The sequence below is a fragment of the Copadichromis virginalis genome, linkage group LG3 (genome assembly GCF_057382275.1).
Source record: "Copadichromis virginalis isolate Kocher_CV1m ecotype Utaka linkage group LG3, C_Virginalis_male_GT1.1, whole genome shotgun sequence".
Classification (NCBI taxonomy): Eukaryota; Metazoa; Chordata; class Actinopteri; order Cichliformes; family Cichlidae; genus Copadichromis; species Copadichromis virginalis.
The window spans coordinates 27,119,579-27,143,227 of record NC_140620.1 but is presented as its reverse complement, the minus strand read 5'-3'; the positions used below and the strand labels follow the sequence as shown (position 1 = coordinate 27,143,227).

The window sequence follows — 23,649 nt, the reverse complement described above, 5'->3', positions numbered from 1 at the left end:
TAGTTTTCTGCTTGATCATTTCCTTTTTCTTTGCACGAAAGTTTTATGGTACAAAGTTTGAACATTTCACTGGAAACAAAAAGGCTTGAAAGTGGGTTGATGGACCATTTTTCAAAAATGTATATTTTCAGAAGTACTTTTGCCTCACAGCAAGAAGGTTGTGAGTTCCACTTGACCACGTGGCCTTTCCGCGTGGAGTTCGCATGTTCTCCCCGTGTTTGCGTGGGTTCTCTCCAAGTACTCCGGCTTCTTCCCACAGTCCAAAGACATGCAGTTAGTGGGTTTAGTTTAAATGGTGTGAATGGTTGTCTGTATTTCTGTGTTACACTTGTCCAGTTTGTATCCTGCCTCTCACCCTGTGGTTGCTGGGATAGACTCCTAACGGTAAATATGCAAGGCTTTAATGTACTAACTGGGATTCCTGCTAAGCCTGAGAGGTTGGAGATATGGTGTCCCCCGCTGGCTGGTGGAGTTGAGCACCTACAGCATGCACTGTGGCTAGCATTAACTAGAATGCTTATTGTTAACATGGCTTTTAAATTAATGCATGCCTAGATAAGAGGCATCCTTGGGCTGGAATGGCGATCTGCAGGCACAGTCATGAACACTCTGTTCAGTCAACATGCAGCCTCTCTCCGAGCGCTCTACTGGAGTGAAATCGATACCACAGCGAGTCACAGGAAGAGATGAAGAACCGCTGACGGTTGAAAAAGTGAAAGGGGGACTCAAAAGGACTGAGAGAAAGAAAAGAAAGAGTCAGGTGACCGAGGCGCTTCCTGCTATTTCTATATACTTTATTAAGACTATGCTGAGCTGCTGAGATCTGCACATTTTACATTTGGTTCAGGTCATAGATAAATACATAGATAAAATATGACTGTAAAACGCCCTGGAGAAAGCTGAATACAACACAACAAAAATGGTTCTATAAAGGAAAAGACAGCTTTTAATTTAAATCGAACAGGATGAAATAACTCATTTTCATATGAGTATTTTGTTTATTTATTTATTTATTGCTAATAGCTTTCTCTTTTTTCATAAGAAGAGTTTGAAACTAAATAATTGTAGGCTCTTATATATCTTTCTTTGTAAAAACGATAAATCAATTAAAGGCTCTAAAACGTTGTCATAATCTTACCCACCCGTCTCAGTTACATTAAAAAATACCTTCACGGTTTTTTTTTTGTTTTTTTTTGAAATTATGTAATTTTATCACCTCATTGTTCAAAGTTTAATTAAATTAAATTATACGCAAGACGATGTGAAGCCTTTGTGTGTTCTTAATTCTGCGTTTTGTATACAGTCAGTGAATCCACCTAAGGATAGATGACTCAAGTACTTAAGACATAAGTAAGCTGAACCTAGTCCAGTAATAAAATAAAATGTGACTCTGAAAGACTCCGTTTTCCTTTGAATTTATAAAAAAAGAGGTTTTATTTATATTTAAATTTTAATGATTTAATTAAATGTATTATTATTATACATTTTTATTTTATTTCATTGGTTTTTATTGAGCTTGTTTATTTTTTTAAATTATTTTTTATGTTTCCATAAATGTATCCTGTATCCTTTTATTTTGATAGCAACTGTGGAAGTCTTTGTTTTATGATGAATTATGTCAGAAAACCTGCGAACAGAACTTTTTATTATGTTGTACTAATGTACTATTATTAAATTCATCACTTCAGTAACGAATTTTATACACCGAGGAGTCTTAGAGTTAATTTCGCGATGAATTAATCGAGTGTTATTGACAAATGGAGGCTTTTACTTTGTAGAATCTGTTCCGTTCATGTTTGACAGTGAAGGGGGCGTGTTGTTAGCTGTTAGCCTGCGTGCTAACCGTGAGAGCTAAAGTTGACTTTCACTTTCTGAAGCTGGGATTCTTTCAGCGGGATGAACCGGGCTTCCAGGAAAACGAAACTGGACGCTGTCACCGCTGACGCTAACTCATTTTAGTTCGTAGATGTCGTTATGTAACTCTTTTTGGTGGCGATATTGACAACTTTTAGCGCAAAGTTTCGCCCCGCTTGACGTCCAAAACACGCAGGTATCTTTAGCGGCTAGCACCCTGCTAGCATGGACGGCGGCGGAAGCATGCAGAGTATTGACGAGAGGGGTGTCGAGAAATTAATGGATGACTACTTGAAATCGATCGGTTTGCATCGGAAGAAGATAGCCAAAGACGGGTCCTGTTTGTTTCGGGCTGTCGCCGAGCAGGTAAAACGGGAAAACTACAGAAAATGCTAACGTTAAGTAAGTTTTTAGCTTAGCACAGGTGAGAAGCTGGGCTTGGTCTGTTTGGTGTGCAGCTGCGATGTCCTAATGTTAGCCGAACAAAAGTTATGCCCACAAACTCTGGTTTCAGCGTAGACTCAGACCTACATCTACAAATGAATAAACTTTAAATGATGAAAAAAAATTTAATTGTGGCTTTTTTAAATCGTACTTCCGGCTTGTTTACCCAAAAGTGTCTCTGCTAGGCTTCTGACTGCAAAGGTCAGCTGTTTACAACTTCTTAACGAATTGTAAATGTAATATTTCCACAATATATGTGAGAATATTGATATTAAGTATGTCTGTTTGTGTTTATTGTTGACCTTTGACCCCTCCTGTGTAGGTGCTGCATTGCCAAAGCCTTCATACTAAAGTCAGGGCGAAGTGTGTGGAGTTTCTGAAGCAGAACAGAGACACCTATGAGGCGGTATGTACAGTGTCACCAAAATAAAACAACATCATGGGAGAGCAAAGTGGTTTTACTTTTCGAACTAGAAAGTAGATTTGTGGTAAAAAAATAGCTGCCAGGGAGTATTTTTTATTTACTGAATTAGAATTCATAGAAAGGAGGAGAAATTTGTGTTAAAAAGAAACTGAAACCATATTGTGTGGTTTGAAAAGTAACTAAAGGGAAATAATAAACAGGTTTATTGGTTTAAGCAAATTTGTCAACCCAGTAGTCATCGGGAGGCTTTGGTGTTGATGTTCATTGACACTGGGATGTCCATGTGTCGTGAGATATTTTATTTTTATTGTAATATCTTTTGTGAACTTCTTAAATCTGTTCACACGATGATGATAAAAAACGACTACAACGAACACTGAAACTAGTCAAACTAAACTGAAACATGCAAATGCCCTGGAAACTGAAGTGAAAGTTAAAGGGTAAAACTTCAATAACTGCACTCATACCTATGAAAAGACATCAAAAAACACATAATTTAGAGTCAGTGTATCATATAGGTTGGACACTGTGTATATTTTTGTACATTACGGACAATTTCAGTTCTTTATCTGTACAGATACCCATGTATACACTTACCGGCTGCTTTATTTGGTAGTACAGGGTTGGATGCCCTTTTGCTGTCAGACCTGCTTTAATACTTTGTGGCACAGATTCAACAAGGAGCAGGAAACATTCTTCAGAGATTTTGGTTCATGTTGATGTGATGGCATCATGCTGATTTCCTGCTCAACCGCATCACAAAGGTGCTCTACTGGATTGAGATCTGTGGAGGAAAAGTGTTGAGAAAATATTCTGAACCCACTATCTAAATGTTGCAGCAGAAATCAAGACTCGCATTAGATCAGGTGATATTTCTCCAGTCCTCTGTTGACCGTTTTTGGCGAGCCTGTGTTAATTGTAGCCTCAGTTTCCTGCTCTTAGCTGACAGGAGTGTGTGCTCGGTATGGTTTCATGTGTTCTGCATACAGAGATGCTCTTCTGCATGCCTTGGTATTAAGGGTGTCATTTGAGTTGCTGTTGCCTTCCTATCAACATGAAGCAGGCTGTCCATGACATCGTCAAGGCATTTTTACCAAGAGACCTGCCGCTCACTGGATATTTTCCGTTTTTGTTTTTGTTTTTTTCGGACCTTGAAACCACAGAGATGGTTGTGCTGAAAAATCCCAGCAGATCAGCAGCTTCTAAAATACTCAGACCAACAACCATGTGCGTTCAAAGTCACTTGAATCCACTTTCCTCCCAATCCCTGGGCTCAGACTGAACTTCAGCGGGTCATCTTGACCAGTGTACTTGCCTGAATGCACTGAGCTGCTGTCATGTGACCGGCTGACAGGTGTACCTAATGAAGTGGCCAGTGAGTATAAATTCAGCTGGTGACCCGTTCGTACTGATTACACACAGCATTCAAACAAAGGTGATTGTTAAACATTATATATATACTTCAACGAGGCGGCTCGGTTTTGTCCCACCCGTGTGTTATAATTAATCCTGGGAGGTGTAAACATCCCCTCTATGAGCTCTGAGGCTTCGAACTAATAAATTACATGAATAATAAATGTAGATGTAACAGGTGCTTACACCATGTCTGCTCAGCACTGAGAATTTGAACTTATATTTAGAAGTAATTTTCACTAAGCATGTGCTTGCATTCTCCATCTGTAACCTGTTATTGTAACTGAGAGGTTGTTTTAATGTATCTCAGTTTAGTTAAAGATTTTTTCACTATTCAGAGACGTTCAGTTGTAATTTATCTTCACGATGGTGTGGCTGGTGGTTGTCGGGGACTTCACAATAAATCAAAACAAATGTGTCCCGAGTCTCAATAAGCAGATGTACCGAAGCCTCCCGACACTGTTTGTTTTGACAAATATGACGACGCTGAGCAAAGTTAATAGTTCTGGTATTTTTAGGGTTTGCGTTTCCTCTTAAAGAGCCGGACCGAGCTGTTATTCAGTTGCAGTCGAGTTAATCATAAGTCTGTAAAGTAAGACAAGTAAAAACATGAGAGAATTTAAATTTTTTTTCTTTTTGTTTGTTTAGTTTAGCTTTATTCTCTTTAGTGACGTCACCCTGTGGCCTAACATTGAGAAAAGAAGCTGCTTTTGCCTCTCACACAAGCCGCAACTTCTCTATTTATAGCAGAAAACGTGTGAAAGCTCGAGCTTTCGGTCTTGTTTTAATGCAAGAGCTGCACGTAATCATGATCCTGCTCGTTTCGTCGATAAATAATATAAATTACCATGTTTTATTTTTTTTAAATGTCTTGTTTTTGTTTTCAACAGCTGAGAACTGAAAGTTAGTGAGTTCACACCAAATGTGAGACAGAAAAGGCTCAAACGTTTCCTGTCTGAGCAGATTTTTGGCTGTTTTTGGACCCTCAAACTGCTGTCGAGGAGTCGATTTACTCTTCTGTGAATCACAGATCACGGTTGAGTGACTCTGCGGGTTTTCACTCCCTGAGTGACACATGAGAGGAAATGAAAGCAAAAGCTGCTGCTGGTGTTGTTTTTAATAGTGGTGATAAACTCGCTCTGCTGCAGGGCTTTACTACATTTCCCAGGGTGCCCTTTGGGCAGCTGGCAGAGCAGGAGCTGTGAGCTGCTGTCAGAATGGGGCATAGAGGTGGATCAACAGCATTAAAGCTCCACCTGTCATGTTGCTGCCTTCACTTCCTGGAGGAGTGGAAATGTTTTAGGTCGCATTTCAAAAAACTTTAAAATAATTTCTTGTGTGTGTTTGTTTGTTTTTCACTTGCTTACTTCTTAAATATCTTGATGGAGGGAGTACAGTCTGATAGATTATTTTTTTTTCTAAATTCATTTTTAACCTCCTAAGACTTAAGGCATGCATTTTTAATTTCTCTTTGATATTTGGGCACATTGGGGCCCGATGAATGTAAAAACAAAGAATTACCAGATTTTTTTCTTTTTACCAAATTTTTGTTTCTAAGAAAAATTAGATCCACATATGAGGATATTCATTTAAAGGACAGTGGCAGTATAATGTCCTCGTAAGTGGATATCAGGTCCTTGTAGAGCAAAATTGAGTATTTTGGTCTAAATAACCCAAAATGTGATGTCCACATACGTGGACGCCAGGTCCTAGGAGGTTAAAAATATCTTTCGACAGCATGTCATTGGCTAAACGTCTAAATTTAGTTACCTCTGACTGCGGTGTTTTAGGTTTTGTGTGGCCTGGTCGGCTGTAAACATGTTTATTTCTGCTGCAGAGTTAAACATGGTAACACTGGAGTCTGTGGGGACAGACTCGCGTATCCTTTAGAGGAAGTGGCGGTTTTATTTTGGCTTTGTTTTCAGCCTCACACATCATGTTTTTGTTTTTTTGGGAGAACTGAGGAAGAAAATTGCCTAAAAAAGTCACTGCTGTTTTTGTTTTGCAGTTTATTGAAGGTGACTTTGAGGATTACCTGTGCAAGCTTCAGGATCCACAGGTAAAAACACCACACGCTCTTATTGTTCTCACATGCTGGGTCATTTTAATATGAAAGCTCATAAAGTTTCTCTGTTTTCCAGCAATGGGTGGGAGAGGTGGAGATCAACGCGCTGGCCGCCATGTACAAGTGAGTGAGATCAGAGGTCTCTGAACAGAGAGCTGCACTTTAACTCGACAGAAAGCCTAGTGGGAGTTCCCACAGTGTTTGAGCTTTATTCACTGTGGATAATAAAGCTTTACGCTCACTGGCCACTTCATTAAGTATACCTATTTAAATGCTCGTTAACACAAATGTCTAATCAGCCAATCACATGAAAGCAGCTCTGTTTATGTGTGGAGAAATGGTGAAGACGACCTGCTGAAGTTCAGTCTGAGCATCAGAATGAGGAAGAACAGTGATTTCAGTGACTTTGAGCGTAGCGTGGTTGTTCGTCTGAGTAGTTCAGAGACTGCTGATCTGCTGGGATTTTCCCCGACAACCATCTCTGTGGTTTACAGAGAATAATTCAAAACTGACAGATTATGCAGAGAACGCCTTGTTTATGTCAGATTTAAGAGCAGAATGCTGATAGGAAGGCAACAGTAACCCAAATAAGCACTCATATTCCAACCAAGGTATGCAGAAGAGCATCTCTGAATGCACAACACATTAAACCATGAAGCAGCAGAGGCCCACACTGGGTGTCACTCCTCCCAGCTCCCAGTACTGGTTTCTTGAACCAGTTTATTATACTCACTGGCCTCCACAGTCACCAGACATCCAACAGAGGACCTTTAGGACGTGGTAGAAGCAGAGATTTACACGCGCAGCTGAAACCTCACCTAACTGTGTGATGCTGTTGTGTCACTGAAACCACAGGAATGTTTCCAGCAGCCTTTTAAACCTCTGCCACGAAGAATTAAGGCAAACAGGTCCAGTCTGGCACTAACAAGGTGTATCTAATATAGTGGCCAGTGCAAATGTGATACTTGGATATTTTATTCACATAGTAACAATAATCACTCGTTTATGAGACATTTATGTTTTGTTTTGTTACTAAAAGCTAAAATCACCTCTGTCAGCATCCAGGTTTCAAACTAGTCTTTTTGAGTGTGTGCTGCTCAGTTCTTCCTCCAGTTTCATTGGTGCAGGTTTTGAGCAGAGGACCAATGCCGTGTGAGGTGTTTTTGATAATATGGCAGTGCAGTTTCTAAGCGCCGATAACGATGTGTGCAATGATCCTAGTGACACTGTACTGCCACCGCTCAGATGATTTTGATGAAAATGGTCGTAACTCGTTGTCTGTGGCTGTAAAGAGGCGCCACATTTACTTTAGAAGGTTTTGAAGCTAAACTTGATGAAAATCTTCTGCCCCCATGACCTGGACGCAAATGAGCAGAAGAGAATAGATGGATTATGTTTGGGTTTTTACCCCTTAGCTCTAAAAGACTGATGGGGTCACGACAAGTCTTGGACGAGTTTGGATCTTGGTGACCTCGACCTCAAGGTCAAAGGTCAAGTTTTCTGAAAATAACTGAAGAAGGAAGTCACCAAAGATTTTCCCTTTGAGGCAGCGCTGCCAGCTGTTTTGGGAAACTGCACGTAATGAGACAAATAACGTTTCTTTTTATTTAGTTTAAAGATGTGCACCCAGACCTTCACCTTTTGTTTGGACGCACAGTCTGAGACGTTCACGGAGTTTGACGATGATCTGCTTGTGAAATGTGTGTGAACGAGGCTCGGGGGTCTTAACAGGTCGGCAACGACCATCAGTCTGTCGACACGGCAACACTTAAACCCTGAGTTAGGCTTTAAAGGGCATCTCAGTCAGATATGAAGCAGCATCCCGAGGTGGCGGTGAAATCATCCCAGGTGTGACAGCTTTGGCTCTCTGGGTCCAAACGTGCGGAAGCTCGTCCTCATTTATAGTTGGAGGAATCTGCGTTCCTGCCCCCGAGTTTAGCATCAGATGGTGAAAACGATGAGTCACCAAAGCTTCGTCATCTCATTTCATCCTCTCCTCTCTCTCTCTTCGTCTCTTTTGATCTCTTCCTGCAGGAGGGATTTTCTGATCTTCCAGGAGCCCGGCAAGCCAGCCGTCAACATCACAGGCAACAACTTCAAGGACAAGGTGAGGTGGACGCGTTCGGCCGAGCGTTTAGTTAGAGACACGATTTGCATTTCCTGTCGGAGGAAAACTTTCAGAAAATACACCAAGCTGTCAGGCGGAAGCTTTGAGACGCTAACGGCGATTTTTCAAACGACACAGCTTGTTATTTTGTCTTTACCGGACATTTTAAAGCAGGAAAAAAAGATCGGTTCATCCCCGAAGCCTTTCAGGCTCTTCTCGCTTCAGTTTCCACTCTTTTATTTACTGAAGCCGAACCGTTTGTTTGCCTCTACAGGTGCAGCTGTGCTTCCTGAACGGGAATCACTATGACAGCGTTTATCCCATCAGCCGGATCAAGAACACCGCACTCTGCCAGTGTGAGTGTCTGTGATTTCATTTGTTTGTAAAACAAGGAGAGCGGAAAAGAGTTTAACTGATCCTGCAGATCCTCTCAGGGAGGGTAATCATCACTGAAGAGAAGTCTCAGTGAATTCATAACAAACAGATGAGAACATCAATCAAAATGTGGGCACTCGGCAGAGAAAATGAGAGAACAGAGACCACATTATAAACCAAACACCACATAGTCAGTGTAAGGCTGCGGCACTCCGAGGAAACCCTTTCAGCTCAAGTCTTCATAACACTTCTTAGTCAGTGTGCAAGAGGAGCAGCGTGAGTCATTAACCACGCTGCTCAAACTGGTTTTGTCTTAACTCTGCTAAAGGTGAACAATCACAGGAGAGCCTGCAGAGCCTCTGATTCATGCTGCTGTGTGTCCAGCGTTTAACACTGATGTCTCTGTTTGACATCTCTAACAGTCGCTGTCGTCTAATTACTGCCCGTTAATTTGATGTAACGTAAGCTTGTAGTGTTTCCTGTAGTGTAAGTTTCTGAAGTCCAGCGACCCGACTAAACTGACACTTTGCAGCATAAACACAGAAGTTAAACTCAGTCTGTGAGCAGCTCGCAGGTGTCTGCTGACTCAGAACGTTTTCTGTACTACAAACTAGATTCACTTCACTCACCCTGTCACAGACACACATTCATGCAGCACTATCTAACATTACAACACAGTCAAAACGTGGGGGTTCAGGATACTTGGACCAAAGGAACAGATTGATCTTTCGATCTTCTGGTTGGTAGATGCTTTACTGCCTGAGCCCTCGTATCACTTTCCCCCTTAAATCTTCACCTCGGGATCGTCTATCAAACGTATTTGTTACCTCTGATGTGAAGGTCAAGTTTTTCATGTAGCGTTCTGTCTGTGAACACGATATCTCTAAAAGTGGTGAAACCTTGTAGGGGTGTAGAGTGGGGTCGTGGCCCACATCCACCCAGCGTGTCTCACTGAGTACCAGCTCAAACATAGTTCAACATGGCAGCCCGAAACTCCCCTGACGTCATTTGTGTGCGACAGAAACACAACACAGCAATGGAGGACGTCAGGGTGATGGTACGCCTGCTGCTAAAACCCACCTTGTTGCTGGACCACGATGTTGTGGTGCAGCCGTCTTCCTCATCGTCGGGTTTCAAAAATTCTTGTGAAGGCGTTACGCTCGTGACTCACGTGGTGTTTTCACTTCTTGGCCAATCAGTGACATTCTGTCTTTTGACGTCACATTTTCGGAGTGAAACCCTGGCTGAGTAGGTACCGGATAATACCAGCTAATCGCCACATGGGCCGAGCAGCAGGTATACCTGCACCCCGATGCCCTCCATTGTTGTGTTTGTGTCGCGTACAAAGAGCTTGTGGGGCTTCGGGCTGCCTTGCTGTAACTGCTTCGCCTACATTGAGGTTTCGCTCAGTTGTAATAGAAAACGACTGAAACAAAGTAGAGTGAAGCCAAGTAGATGCCAGTGGAAAAGAGACTACAGGCTATTCTTCATACAGGCCCACAGCAGGGGTCTGATGCTTTGTTAAAAAGGTGGCAGTCAAAGTCGAGGCTCGCCCAACATGACAGTCTTGTATTATTATGTGATTGTTCATCATAATCAAACCATCCACTTAAATGCAGCCTGCAAAGACAGTAAGTCAGTGATTACAGTTTAATGAAACTGGATGAGCCCACAGAGCGTGGGTTACCCATTCACTCACTTTTTTTTTTTTCTTGGTTCAAATATTGAATTTCTGTCTCGCCTCTTATCAAAAGTTAGACTTCAGGCTATAATTAGACCTGTGATTCACACGAACACGGCAGCAAACCCCAGAAAAACCCTCATCCCGAGTCTCCGTGTGATTCTCCTGCAGCCGTCCTGTACGAGCTGCTGTACGAAGGCGTGTTTAAGGTGGACCGCAGCTATTTGGGTTCCTGTCAGCGGATCGGCCGACCTGCCGACCTCCTGAGCGACGACTGCATGCCCGCCTGCCCCAGCAGCGACGACTCCGACCTGGATGTAGACGAGGCGCTGTGGTAGGAAACTGGCATCAAGCAGCGGTTTATTCACCTGCATGATAACTTTTACTGTGAAGGGAAATGAGTCAAAATCCAGCACCTTGTGCCTGATTTTTAGTAAACGAGCACTCACACTTCATTTTTATTTACTGGCAGTGAATTCACAGGCTGCTGGTTTTGTTTACTTCCTCATCGTTATTGATTTACTTTTGTATACTAAAAACTGATTACCTACTTATTTGGACATATTGACACTTTATTTCCTTTGTAAGTGTTCTCAGCTCCTTTTATCAAACACAGTAAAACTTTAAGGCTTTAATAATCTCATGATGTCTGTTTTTGTGGCTCAGGGTGGAAAATGGAACCAGCCCTACCTCCACAAAGCACAACCAAAGCTACAGGGTAACATTCATAAAACACATGTTTTATAACAACCACACAGGGTAGTACTGTCACTGAAGTGTGTGTGTGTGTAACAGGGCCGTGGGCGTGGGCTGCCTCAGAGGGTGAGGCGATCTTTGAACCCGACATTGCTCAGAAATGTGGAGTACGATGTCTGGCACAAGTCCAAGAGAGGTGACACACACACACACACACACACACACACACACACACACAGAAAAACAAAGCATGCGTCTAAAAGTAGTCAGATCCCAGGGCGATGTCCAAAGAAACGACCTGCTTCACTATCAGTTTGTCGTGTGTAAGTTCACGCGAGGTCACCGTTACGATGAAACATGTTTGTTGAACATTTTCACAGGATAAAAATAACTAGAGCAACACGAGTTTAGAAACTAAGTAAAATTTAAATACACATTCTTGTGTTTACACATGTGCGTGGGCTGGAGGGATGTGTGGTATGCAGCACATTAAAGATGTGAGTGGTGTAAGCAGCAGTCTGATGGTCACGTATGGGTCAAGAACACTTTCATAAGTTATAAGAACGTCCGGCTGCTTGGACGGGTGACTGAAGACGAGCAGACCAGAACACTGCTTAAAAGTAAAGGCTGGTTTGCATCGGTTATAACCGGCCATGTTGGTGGTACTATTTCCTACAGTGGTCTGACAAAAGCAAACGCGAGGATCGTTTAGTTGGGAATTTGGCTGAGCTGAGAGCAAACCGATGTGAGCAGAGAGAGGAGACACTGGTTCCTGTGGTGTTGCAGGCACGCCACTGTTAGAAATATGCTGGGAGTGCATGATGTGTATCTGTGCTGGTGCATCACACCTGAGTGAGTGCTGGTAATGTGTGGTAAGCTCCCACTGAAACCACAGGAAGTGCTTCAGGTTTCTCAGGTGTTACTGTGGTGCTGGATAAATGCTGGGAAACCCTGTCAGCTGCAGAGGTCACAATCACATTACGTATAAATATAGACTCAAAGGAGACAGTTTTATATTCATTAAACTAACTCAGACTTCAAATAGCAGCGCAGACTCACTGTTGAGATTTGTCGTCTTGGGCTTGGTTTTCTTTCGGGGCTGCTTCAAACTGCCCGCTGATCGTCAGACTGTAATGTTCAATGTGGACGCTTTACAGAGTTGAACGTTTGGGACAACTTGCAGTTATGGACTTTGTATTGAACTCTCTGCACACCAATGGGATTCTGTTGGGATGTTCCCGAGGCTATGACCCTGCTGTGAAGCGCCAGTTATGCTGACACGGTTTATCAAAGCTGTCATTCACGGCTTTGATCCTCTGACTTTTGGATGGCGTCCTTCGTACATCAGTGATTATATAATATAAACTAAACTCCTTCACATGTCGAACATGTAAAATTAGTCAGACTCGCCTGATCTTAACTACAGCTGTTAACGCTGACTGCATCACTTCACTGGGCAGATTTGAGGCTTTTATTTTTTCAAACCATTTTGTAATCTTTTTTTCAAACACGAATAAACAGATCTGACCAATCAGAGCGCTGCATTTGGCAACGAGTCCGGGTCAGCCGGCTCTCTGAAATTATTTCTTTGCCAACAAGAGTTCATATTCCTCACGGCACGTCGGGGCTCGATGTCAACTACATTTTTACCTCTTGGCCGTAACTGATCAGGTCATAACCCCAGTGGGCCTGCAGGTGAGGTGGACACCTGAGTTTGTGACTGCAATAATGCGAGAACGAGGCATGAATCCTGATGAGGTCAGAGGGCAGAAGTGTTGAGGCTGTGTACAATTTTAACATCTACTAAGAGAATGACTGGTACTGGCTCTGAGCGCCGTCCCGGCTTGTCGATGAGGCGGGACGTCTGTGCCCAGCCTGATCGTTAAAGCGGAGGACCACTGCTCCACTTAGCTGGACACAGCTGTTGGTGGCAGGCAGCAGCAGCTGGATGTGATAACCTGTGTTTAAATATGCAAAACAGTGGCAGCGTAGCAGGTGGTGCAGACGCTGAAAGTGTGACAATCAGCCCTGTTTTTGGATTTTGTAGGAAGATTGAAAACAGACGTCAGGCTGGGGATAAAAGATCTGAAGGGGAACTTTGAACACTTTTTGGACTCAAAGTGATCAGAAAATCATTTTTTAACAAAAGTTAAAAGTGAATGTTTCACATTTTATTTTCTTTTTTTCTTTTAGCCCAACAGAAGCTGGATTACTGCATCGCTGCTGGGATGCAGTTCACTGTAGGAGACCGCTGCCAGGTGTGTGTGTGTGTGTGTGTGTGTGTGTGTGTGTGTGTGTGTGATCCTCCTCGAGTGCATGTTTCACGCTGTTTGTGCGTCACCTGCAGGTTCGTCTCGAGGGAACCAATCGGCTCTACAGCGCCGTCATCAAGGAGGTGCCGGCCAATAACCAGCCAGTGACCGTTTACATAGAAGATCTGGGCAGGAAGTAGGTCGCACTAACAGCACGCACACACGCTCAGTGTCGTGGAGGTTGCACAGACGTGACAAATCTTGTTATGTGTGTTTTAAGGCAGGTGGTGCCTTTGTGGAGTGTCCGCCCTCCCAGTGATGACAGCGGGTGGAGCAAGGTGGGCAACCGTGACAAGAGGCTCAGCAACGGGCACGGAGGAGGTGAACACGTGCGCGCACACTTATGTTACAGGTTTATTGCATGAGTGCAGTCTGTGGAAACTCTCTTTCTCCTTCAGAGTGGGAGGAGCGGGGGAGAGGCCGAGGAAGGGGGAAGTCCGTCGGGCCATCGTCGTCCTCTGGTTCTCAGGCAGCGGCGCCGGGCTCAGGGGGCCGCACGCTGAAGCAGCACTCCTGGCCCCCGCAGGCCAATGTAGAGGAGCAGGGCGGGGCCAAAACCAGCAGGTGTGTCATCTCTGTTTGTATACATCAGTGCTGGATCACACAATGACACGATCACTGAACCCCTCCTTCATAATCTTCCTCTATGGTTTATATAAAGCATAAATATCATTTTGAGCTCGATTATTAGTTTATTTATTTTGTAGTTCTTTTCATTTTACGCTGCTGTTGTTGCTCTTTGGATTAAATAAAGTTCTTCTGCATTTCTGTGTCTTTCTACAGGAAGTCCGTGGGTGCGGCGGAGGTGGCGTTCGGCCTGACAGAGGAGCAGCGATTGGCCAAAGAGGAGGAGGAGAGGAACGTGGCGTTGGTGGAGATCCAGCTCAGAGACGAGCACAGCTTCCCCGCACTGGGCGTGAGTTCACATGAGGCTGATTTCATGATAGGTGCAGATAAACCTGAACGTCCTGCTGAGGCTGGGTCGGCTGGTTTGAACCCTTTTAGAAAGGCAGCGAGCTGATGTTTAAACATCTGGGGCCAGATTCACTGACGATTCCCAGACAGCGCAGAGAGGTGTTCAGTTTTACGGCTGAACGCAGACGTTTTAATATCGAGAACAAAAAGATGAGACATGAGACTTTTTTCTTTCTTTGTTTTAATTACATTAAATAGTAGAGTTAGCAGAAAAACTGTGTGTTGCAAATATTCTCCTCCACACTTTTATTTTTCTCCTGTTTTTTTCCCGTTTTTCTTTTCTTCACTGCTTCTGCTCCTCCTGTCAGCTCTGGCTTTGCTGTGTTACACATGTGAACAATATTAAAAACACCAACAAGAGGAGCCTACAGAGAAAAGCAGACCCAGACATGCACATGAAACGGGGTCAGTGCCTCTCACGTGATCGTGTCACTGTGCTCTCTTTGTAAATACCAGCAGTGTCTTGTTTTTGTTTGCGCTGATGCAGCGTGTTGCTAAACATGGCCGCTGGTGGTTACTGAAAACTTCAACAGGAGCAGAACAAATCAAAGTCTCCTACAGAAGCAAGCAAGAGGTGGAAACTCATCTGTAAGCTGGAGAAACAGAAGCCGACATGGATTCTGACCTGTCGAGGAGCCTGCAGGCGCCGTGTCGTAGTTTACTGAGAGTTTTATGTTTATTTTCTACAGCAAGTGGCCCATATGGTAAAAATGTTTAATGAGCTCCAGGCTCGCTGTTAGGACATGTAAAAGTCTGAAAATGTTCCTCAGAGGCTGATACACGACGCTCCGGGAAGAGTTTGGATTTAATTCATCATGCTCACGCTGTTTCTTGTTCAGCAGATGTTTTTTAGTTTTTAATGTTTCTAATGTTTGTTTTTCTCCCCTCAGTCTCAGCCGGGGACGCAGGGAGAGGGAGGGAAGAGGAAAGGAGAGAAGAAGCGATCTCAGAGGAACAAGACGGTGAGTTCAGACCACAAACGGACACAAACAGGGAGACATGTTATGATGCAGAAACGCTCTCAGGGCCATTTCCTCTGGTCCGAATCAGCTGATGAGTTTGTAAACTTGCAGCTTTTCCCTCGCAGTTTCGTTTGTTTGCACACAGCGAAGTCCAAGCGGACCAGAATGCATCACTACAAACTACGTGAGAGCATTTCAGTCTGCTCATTGGCCTGATGCGTCTGGTGTGGAAGCAACTAAAGGAAATACAGGAAGAAGATGCTGTGTGAGAAAATGGAGAATTGATTCATTTCCCAGCTAGTTGGTATCCCGCACAGACCGCTGCACATCTGTAGGACCTTCCAGCAGAGAATACAAAAGAACACAAGCTTACGGGGCGTGCTGTAGCTCAAGCTTATAGTAGTTGGTTTGGATCGCGTTCACACCATAAACGAACCGCTGTGTTCGTTGTGAACTGTACTTTGGAGGTTGTGTTCTCTGTACAGTGTTCACATCTGCACAGCCTCGTCAAAAGGGGAAAACTAACCAGAGTTTGATTTAAACAGACTAAACACCCTAACATTAATCACCAGCACAAAAAGGCACCGCATGGTATGTGACATTGTTCACATTCAGCTGTGAATGATTTCGCCTGCTCAGTTAGTGCGTACATGACTGTTAATGGGAGCAGCCGGTGAACATTCCTGTCTTCATTTAAGAGGTTTAATGCAACGATCTGCATTTAAAGTTAAAAGCATCCTGGTGCCGAGGCTCAGTGATACACTGATGCTAACTTTATTTGTAAAGCACCTTTCACACAGACGACTGACAGAAGAAAAAGGGATGAAACAAAATAATCAGCAGTGACACGAAACTCAAATTAAAAACACAAAACATCAAAGAAATTAAATTAAAATGGAAAGGCCTGCAAGTAGAATTAGAGTACATGAAATTAAATTGAGAACAATTAGAAAATGAGATGAAATGCTAATAAAGAAAATCAAATTAAAAAGCCTATCAGGAAGCTTTGTAGGAAAATTAGATTGCTGAATAAAAACTAAAATACTTAGAAACTAACAACAATAAAACAGAAGATGAATACAAAACATAAGTTAAAATAAATTAAAATAACTAATCGCACGCTGTCAGCTCGTGAGGCGTTTGCCGTCCTCTGAAAACTACGTACGTCACAGCATTCAGGAGCTTCTTTGAGACTGTCCTTCCCTCACATCACTGTGGACCAGTTTTGACCTGATGTCTTTACAACGTTGCTTCCAGTCATTGAGGTTTACAGATGGTAATTTATGCAAAGCTCTTAAGTTTTCACCACAGCCCTCCATGGACTTCATGGTTGCTTCGTTTTTTTAGCCATTCGGTTGTAATTTGGCTTGGACCATCGTCCTGTTGCATGACAGTGTTTGTGTGTCAGACAGCTGACGGGGGCCTACATTTACACAGAACACTTTTGTATAAAGATGGCTTCATGTATGACTCAATGACTGGTGCCCAAATCATCATCGCTCCACCACCGCGCTGACTTTGTTCAGATGTAACATAAGCTGTGCTGCCATGCTCTTTAAGAGAGACGGCAATCGTTCCAACGAGAAACGATGTGAGAGCGAGACCACGAGGTGATTTTTAAATCGGTAAAAAACCTCTGAAAATGAGAAAAAGCCTATGAGTGCACGAGTTCTAGTTTGCTTCGTACCTGGGACTTCAGTAAGGAAGCTCTATGAAGAATGTGGTCACTCCATATATGATCTATCAAATCTGAAGTTTCCACCTGACCCCAGAAGCTGAGCAGCTGTTTTTTTTCTGTGCATTTGGTCGTTGAAATGTTACCTGAGACCTTCAGGGACCGTCTGGAATTTAAAACCTGGAGTCTGATCGCTGCTGCTCTGTCCTTTTACAGAAGAGCCCCGTTGAAGATGTCAGAGCTCCGTCTCCTTCTGCCCTGGACAAACCCACACCCTCCACCCCACCTCTTACAGCAACCTCTACAACCACTACACCTGACACCATGACCAGCCCCGCCCTTCCTGCTGCTAAACCTTCTGACTCCACCCCCTCGGGGCTGAATTTTGTCAAGGCCTTGATGCCAAATGCGAGCCCCTCTGTCAGCCTGCCACTCACTTCTGTAGCTCCGGCTGCTAAAACAAACACACCTTCCTACGCCTCAGCCACTGCTGCGCCGGGCTCTCCTCCTCCTCCTGCTGCTCCTCCTGCTGCTAAACCTTCTCCAAAAGGCGAAGCACCGCTGCCTCCCTCTGTCCCATCATCTGCCTTCTCCTACAGCACCCCCGTTCTCCCCGCAGCTTCACCCACCTCCTCCTCATCCTCTAAACTCCCCCCTGCATCTGTTCATCTTCCTAAGCCAACCACCTCTCCTCCTCCTTCCTCCTCAGTTCCTCCTCCCACTTTCATCACTCCCATTGCTTCCCCACCCACAGCTGCACCAGGCTTCCCCGCCGCCCGCTCCTCTCCACCTATCACTTCTCTCCTCCGCTCTCAGACTCCACCCTCCTCCTCCTCCTTAATTCATCCTTCAGCTGAAGTCCAGGAGGCTCCACCTGCTCCACCTCCAACCACAAGTAAGAAATCTGTTCAGTTTCAGGCTCGTGTCACAGTTTAGACTGCAGGCTGTCCACAGAAGTAAATACACAGATATCCCCAGACTGACACAGAGTAGCAGACTTTCAGTTTAAACCAGTAAAAACTATTTTTAAGTTTATTTTGGGGGTTAAAATCCTTTTGAATCAGATGCGCCTTTCAAAATAAGAGCTTTGTTTATTACCATTCCAGCATTTTTGGGGTTGCTCAGGTGGTTCAGGCTCTGGGTGTTTAGTAGTAAACAATTTAAATGATGGCTATAGCCAGTGTGGCTAGGCTTTTTGGGGCTAGTACCCAGCTAACAGTGAAAGTGGCCACACCCCTTATAATTCTCAACTGTAAGCCTTTATAAAACTCCAGCAGGTGACGTATGAAAGAAGAAAATAGAGGTAGAGTTGTTCTGAAGGGTGAAATGATCAAATGTAACAGGTTTATTTCTGTTGTTGGGAAATTGAAGATTGTTTTTCAGTTTTCAGCGAGATTTTAATAAACATAAAGTGAAAATCAGTAACGTGATTAACAGACAACAAATATATTTGAAGTTTAATTGAAAGATATTTGTTCTCACCCCTTAGTTTGTGCTTAATTTTGACTGTTTTGTATTTTTTTAGGCAGATAATTGGTAAATGTATCAGCAGCTGGCACGTCAGTAATTTACTTTGGTCTTCATGTCTTCTCTCTTTCTTTCAGATTCTTTACCAAATACTGGAGGCCCTCTGATGGCATCTCAGGCTTTCCAAAGTGAAATTCCTCCACCTGAGGTCCAGACCCAGGTCTCTGTGCCCTCAGCTGAGGAACAAGCAGAGTCTTCTTTACCCCAAATCCAGACTGAAAGTCAGGCTTCTCTACCACAAATCATGGGCCCACCCATGATGCTGAGCGAGCCCCAGGATCAGCCGCAGTCTGGCACAGAGGCGCCTGTCCTGCCTCAGACTGACCTCCAGCCCCACATTCAGACCTCTTATCCCACTCCTGTGGCTTCCTACCCCCAGGCCTCCCTTCCCCACCCCCCCGCCCAGGCTCCTCACCCTTCCCAGGTCCCACATCCCTCCCTTTCTCTCTCTGCCTCCACCATTGTTCCCCAGACCCAAACCGAAGCCCCACCACAACAGCACCAGTCTGCACCCGAGTCTCAAGCTCCACCTGCCTCGGAGAAGCTATCCCCACCTCACCCCCCTCATACTGCTCCTCCTCAGCCCCTCCCCGGATCCGTCCCCCTGCAGCAGATGTCCCAGCTCTACCAGGACCTCCTTTATCCCGGATTCCCCCAGGGAGAGAGAGGCGAGATAGCTGCGACTCCAAACCTTTCTTCCAACAAGTCCGGGGACGACCTGCCCACAGGTGAGCCACACCAAAGAGTCCTAAGATGATAAATAACCACGTCAACTGTCGCCATAGAAAACTGAACAATCAGATCAGCCATCAGAGCCATGCCTGTGTCGTGCTCTGAGACTCACAGCTCTATATTCAAAGACGGTGCTGACTGTCAAAGTAAAACGAAATAATGAAAAAAATTAGGCATGACAGAAGTGTTTCAGCAGATTTGAAAACATGAGAAAATATCCACATGCTTTAGTTTAATCAGCACTGGATGTCCTACACGGACTCCCTCAGCGGGAAACACCTGTCCTTCCACAAAAACTGCTTTTGACCCATTTAGGCAAAGAAAATACTCACAGATGTGCACGAAGGCCACCATACAGGCAGGGTCAGACATAAAGAACATGCTGGTGCTTCCCTGTGAGACGAAGCAGCTGAAATAGACTAGAGATGAGTTTTGTATGTTAATGGTCAGTGTTTTCATGGAGCAAAAGTAGAGGCTGCGATGTGTCAGCGCAGTGAGCAACACCATGAAAGAGATATCTGATCAGGATTTTGTATCCTTGTGTGTTTTTTGTTTTTCTCCTCAGACGTCAACATCTTGAGGTTTTTCTTTAACTTGGGCGTTAAGGTAAGACGTAAGCCTGGACCAACAGACACACAAACGCACACCCACAAGACACAGACCAGGTTTGGAGAAGAGGATTGAGAGTTGTGTTAAAGTAAAAGCCCATCATCTCACATTTCCTGTTAACAAGTTGATTCATCGTGTGCTGTATTTTGGGAACATTTGGAATAAAAACAAAAAAATACAACCACGTAAACAATGACTTCTGATGCAGCATGCCCAGTTGCCTAGCAACAGGTATTGTTTACACAGATTTTAATGTGGTAAATTATGTAAAAATAATGCCAAGCACTACAAGATGTACTTTAATTTTGTTAAAATAAAAGTTATTTTTGATGCACTTTTAAGTAAAATAACGAGGGGCTGATGCTGAGTCCTGCCTCTGCTCTCTTCCTCTACAGGCCTACTCCATGCCCATATACCCACCATACCTGTACCTCGTCCCCCTGCAGCAGGCCCATGCCATGCAGCCCAAGCCATCTTCCCGTTCCCCGTCCCCACAGTGCCTTCCCTCTAACACCCCCAGCAACACCCCCACCAACCCGCAGGAGGGCTATCCGCCTCACCAGTACCCTCCCACTGTAGCACCGGTGCCCTCTCAATATGACAACCAGGCTGCGCTCGATGAGCCCCCCGGTCCGGCTGAACCCTCCTTCAACCAGGCCAGGTATCCCATCACCCAGCCACAACCCCCCAGGATGCCATGGCAACAGATGCCTGCACGAAACCCAAGCTACTCAGTTGGGTATCTTTCCCCACCTCCACCGTACTCGGGTCCCCCGCCTTCATCTCAGGGTTACCACCCAAATCAGGGCGCGGGGGTCCCGGTGTACCCCACAGCCATGGGTCCGTACAGCCCCTCCTCTCTGGCATATCAAACTGCATCCACCCACCAGGAGCTCCAGGTGAGCCAGGGGGCGATGCAGCAGCACCAGCTTCAGGCAATCAACGGGGACACGATGCCTGGCCACGGGAACATCCACATCTCCAGTCCTCTGGAGAGCGCCGCTGCGTCTAACATTCCCACTACCAACAGTAACCGATCAGTGATGGTCCCATCCAATTATAGTAAGCAGGAATTCTGGGAGATGAAGTCCTTACATTTCAAAGTGTTATGGCTTTCTTTTAACTGTCAGGTGGAAAATTTTTTAATTCATTTTGTTTTCCTGATAGGCTTCAAGAGAGATCCGGGGGAGAGTTTGCCACGAGCAGTGCTCCTGGTGGATCCGCCACTTAACGACATGCCCATAGTACGTATATTTCTGAGCAACTTGATAACCTAATCAAATTAACTTCGGGTTTTGATTTTGAAACTAATATCTAATAAGTAGTTAGAAGTGGCTTTTATCTTTAAAAGATCACTGAAAGGCATCCTTCAATTTCCTGTAAGCAGGTGTTGGCTTTTATTATGGAAATCTGACAGTTTCCATAATGTGTCACATTTCTGAACTCCCTGGTAGCTTTTCATAACAAAGTGATTTGTTTTAAAAGTTGTTACGTCAAATAATCTTGATGAGATCTTAAGAAATTGAGATCCCATCAATTGAGATCCCCCCCCCCCCCACTCAAACCCATCCTTTAACATCCTGTTAACTAACTGGCTCTTAGTATGTAAATCTGAGTGTTTAAAGAAACCAGTTAAATTTCTCTACCCTGTGGCTTTTATTAGAGAAAGTCTGACATTCCAGAGCGTCCTGGTAGCTTTTTATTACTAGGTGTTTTATTTTGAAAGTCATGCTGCATCATATCCTCTTGTAACAGGACCTCCTTCTGTCTCGCTCTCAGGTTGCTCTGCTTTCTGATCCGCACTTTAAGGACATCTCCATGGGAGCTATGAAAGGCAGCAGCAGCAGCCCCGGCTCTCCGTCGCAATACCGTCCCCGGAAACCAGTCCATGCCACCAACGTGTATGAACAGAGCCAGAGGGGCAGCTACATGAAGCCTGTCACCATGACGGACAATCATTCTGTGGGCTGCAGCACGGAGGATGACTGGGAGGAGGTGGAGGGGTTTAAAACGATGGTGCCAAACTACAGAGGGCAGAGGAGGCCCTACAGAGGAAGAGGAGGGAGAGGAGGCAGAGGAAGGGGTGGCTACGATCCAACCAGGGACGTGTACAGGAGTAGACAGGAAAGAGATATGGGGGTAGGGTATAACTATATTCAGCCTAACCCTGCCCACATGGGATGGGCTCGCGAGAAACGGTATTAGCTCTGAGCCAATGAGAGAAGAGGACACAGGTGGTGATTTTTTCTTTCTTTCTTTCTTTTGCTTTTTTCTGGAGATCTGATTGGTGTAGACCGGCAGCCATGGAAATGCAGTGTGGACCCGAGTCGGAAAATCTAAAACTCCATTTGTGTTTTGCTGCCTCTAAATCAACAAGCTTATTGCTTTGTATCAAAACATAAACACTATCCTCCTCTTTTCTTTTAAGTGCATTAGCATAGCATGTTAGCACTATTTCTTATCACTCAGACGAATGGATTCAATGAATGTCGAGCTCAAAGTTTGTTTACGAGGATTGTGAATGATTTAAAAAAGTTACCCACTGTGTTGACATGATGAATGTATGGGTTTCTTTACTGGTTGTGTTTGAGATTTTGGGAAATATGTTTATTAGCTTTCTTGCCTGAGAGGAAACGCTTTCATGTCTGTGGCAGTTTAGCTTAGCTTAGCATAAAGCAACGGAAAATCAGCGAAGACTTTGTTTTTTTTAATGTAGCAAAATGCTACTCAATCTAATGACACTGGCATAGAACAATACTCATTTCATAAAGATATATAGTAAAAAAGGCATAAATTACCATTGCTATATAAATACATTTTAGTAACTCTCTTAAAACCATACTCTCCCCTCTATTTCTATTATCACAGTTTAATGCTAGCAGCGGGAAATCAGTTATGACTGTAAAGTATAATTTTCTATGATCTATAAAAAAAAAAACTTTCATAAAACCATACTCTCACTTGTACATATAGTTATTTAGCACAGCTTAGCAAAGCTTGTTAGCTAGCTTAGCAAAAAAAACCTTGAGGTATAAAGTAGCATTTTCCTATTTCCTATATAAATCAATCTTTTAGTAACTCTCTTAAAACCATATGTTTTTTTTTGTTTTTTTTTAATCTTTCCACTCCTATTTTTACATCATGCTAGTTAGTTGAGCACAAAGCAGTGGGAAAAGCCATGACTGTCGGGAGAAAGTTAGCATTTTTGTATATAGATAACATCTAATAAGTTAAACCAAATTTTTTCCCACTTTAGTTTTTACACACAGCTAGCTAGCTTAGCACAGGTGAGCCCGCCAATCCCCAGATTCAGTTTTTGCATACAGTAACAAGCTTTAAATGGGCGTGCTCGCCTAGCTGTTTGTGCCCATGTCTCTATGCTAAGGTAAGCACAGACACAAAGCGCTCTGTCTGCTCCTCTCTCTAAAATTATTTACAGAAGTCTTCCTCTGATGAGTCAAAGATAAATTTGTCGTGTTTGTTTTTTATGTTGTTAATACTGGGAGCTCAGTGGATCAGTGCGGGGGGAGCAAAAAGCCAAGGGGAGCGGGCTGGAAAGGAGTGTAAGAACTGCTGCTGCTGTTAGCGCCCATCAGGCTGTTGGTCACTGTGAGTTGTGCTTGGACATTTTTCTTTCAGGTCCGTCTGCTGGTTTCTGGTCGTCTAGCCTCAGATCCAGTGCCTTATGTTTGCTGAGTTTACTTCTCTGTGCTCGGAGAAACACTGCTGTATAGAACAAAAACGTGCTGTTTGGATTTGATTTTCTGTGTGGTTAAATAAATAAACCTTTGGCTCAGA

General features: G+C 44.0%; 1 protein-coding gene across 1 annotated transcript; it reads left to right on the top strand.

The window, feature by feature from the left end:
- Positions 1-1,837: 1,837 nt before the first annotated feature.
- Positions 1,838-23,649, top strand: otud4 (OTU deubiquitinase 4). The gene is made up of 21 exons (XM_085450166.1): positions 1,838-2,220; positions 2,621-2,704; positions 6,144-6,194; positions 6,277-6,323; positions 8,235-8,307; positions 8,582-8,663; positions 10,535-10,697; positions 11,030-11,081; positions 11,159-11,255; positions 13,253-13,317; positions 13,407-13,507; positions 13,592-13,692; positions 13,770-13,935; positions 14,155-14,287; positions 15,237-15,308; positions 17,200-17,878; positions 18,588-19,238; positions 19,808-19,848; positions 20,247-20,913; positions 21,019-21,095; positions 21,631-23,649. Exons 1-21 carry the CDS (start codon positions 2,080-2,082, stop codon positions 22,054-22,056), a joined length of 3,969 nt encoding a protein of 1,322 aa, XP_085306292.1. The 5' UTR covers positions 1,838-2,079; the 3' UTR covers positions 22,057-23,649.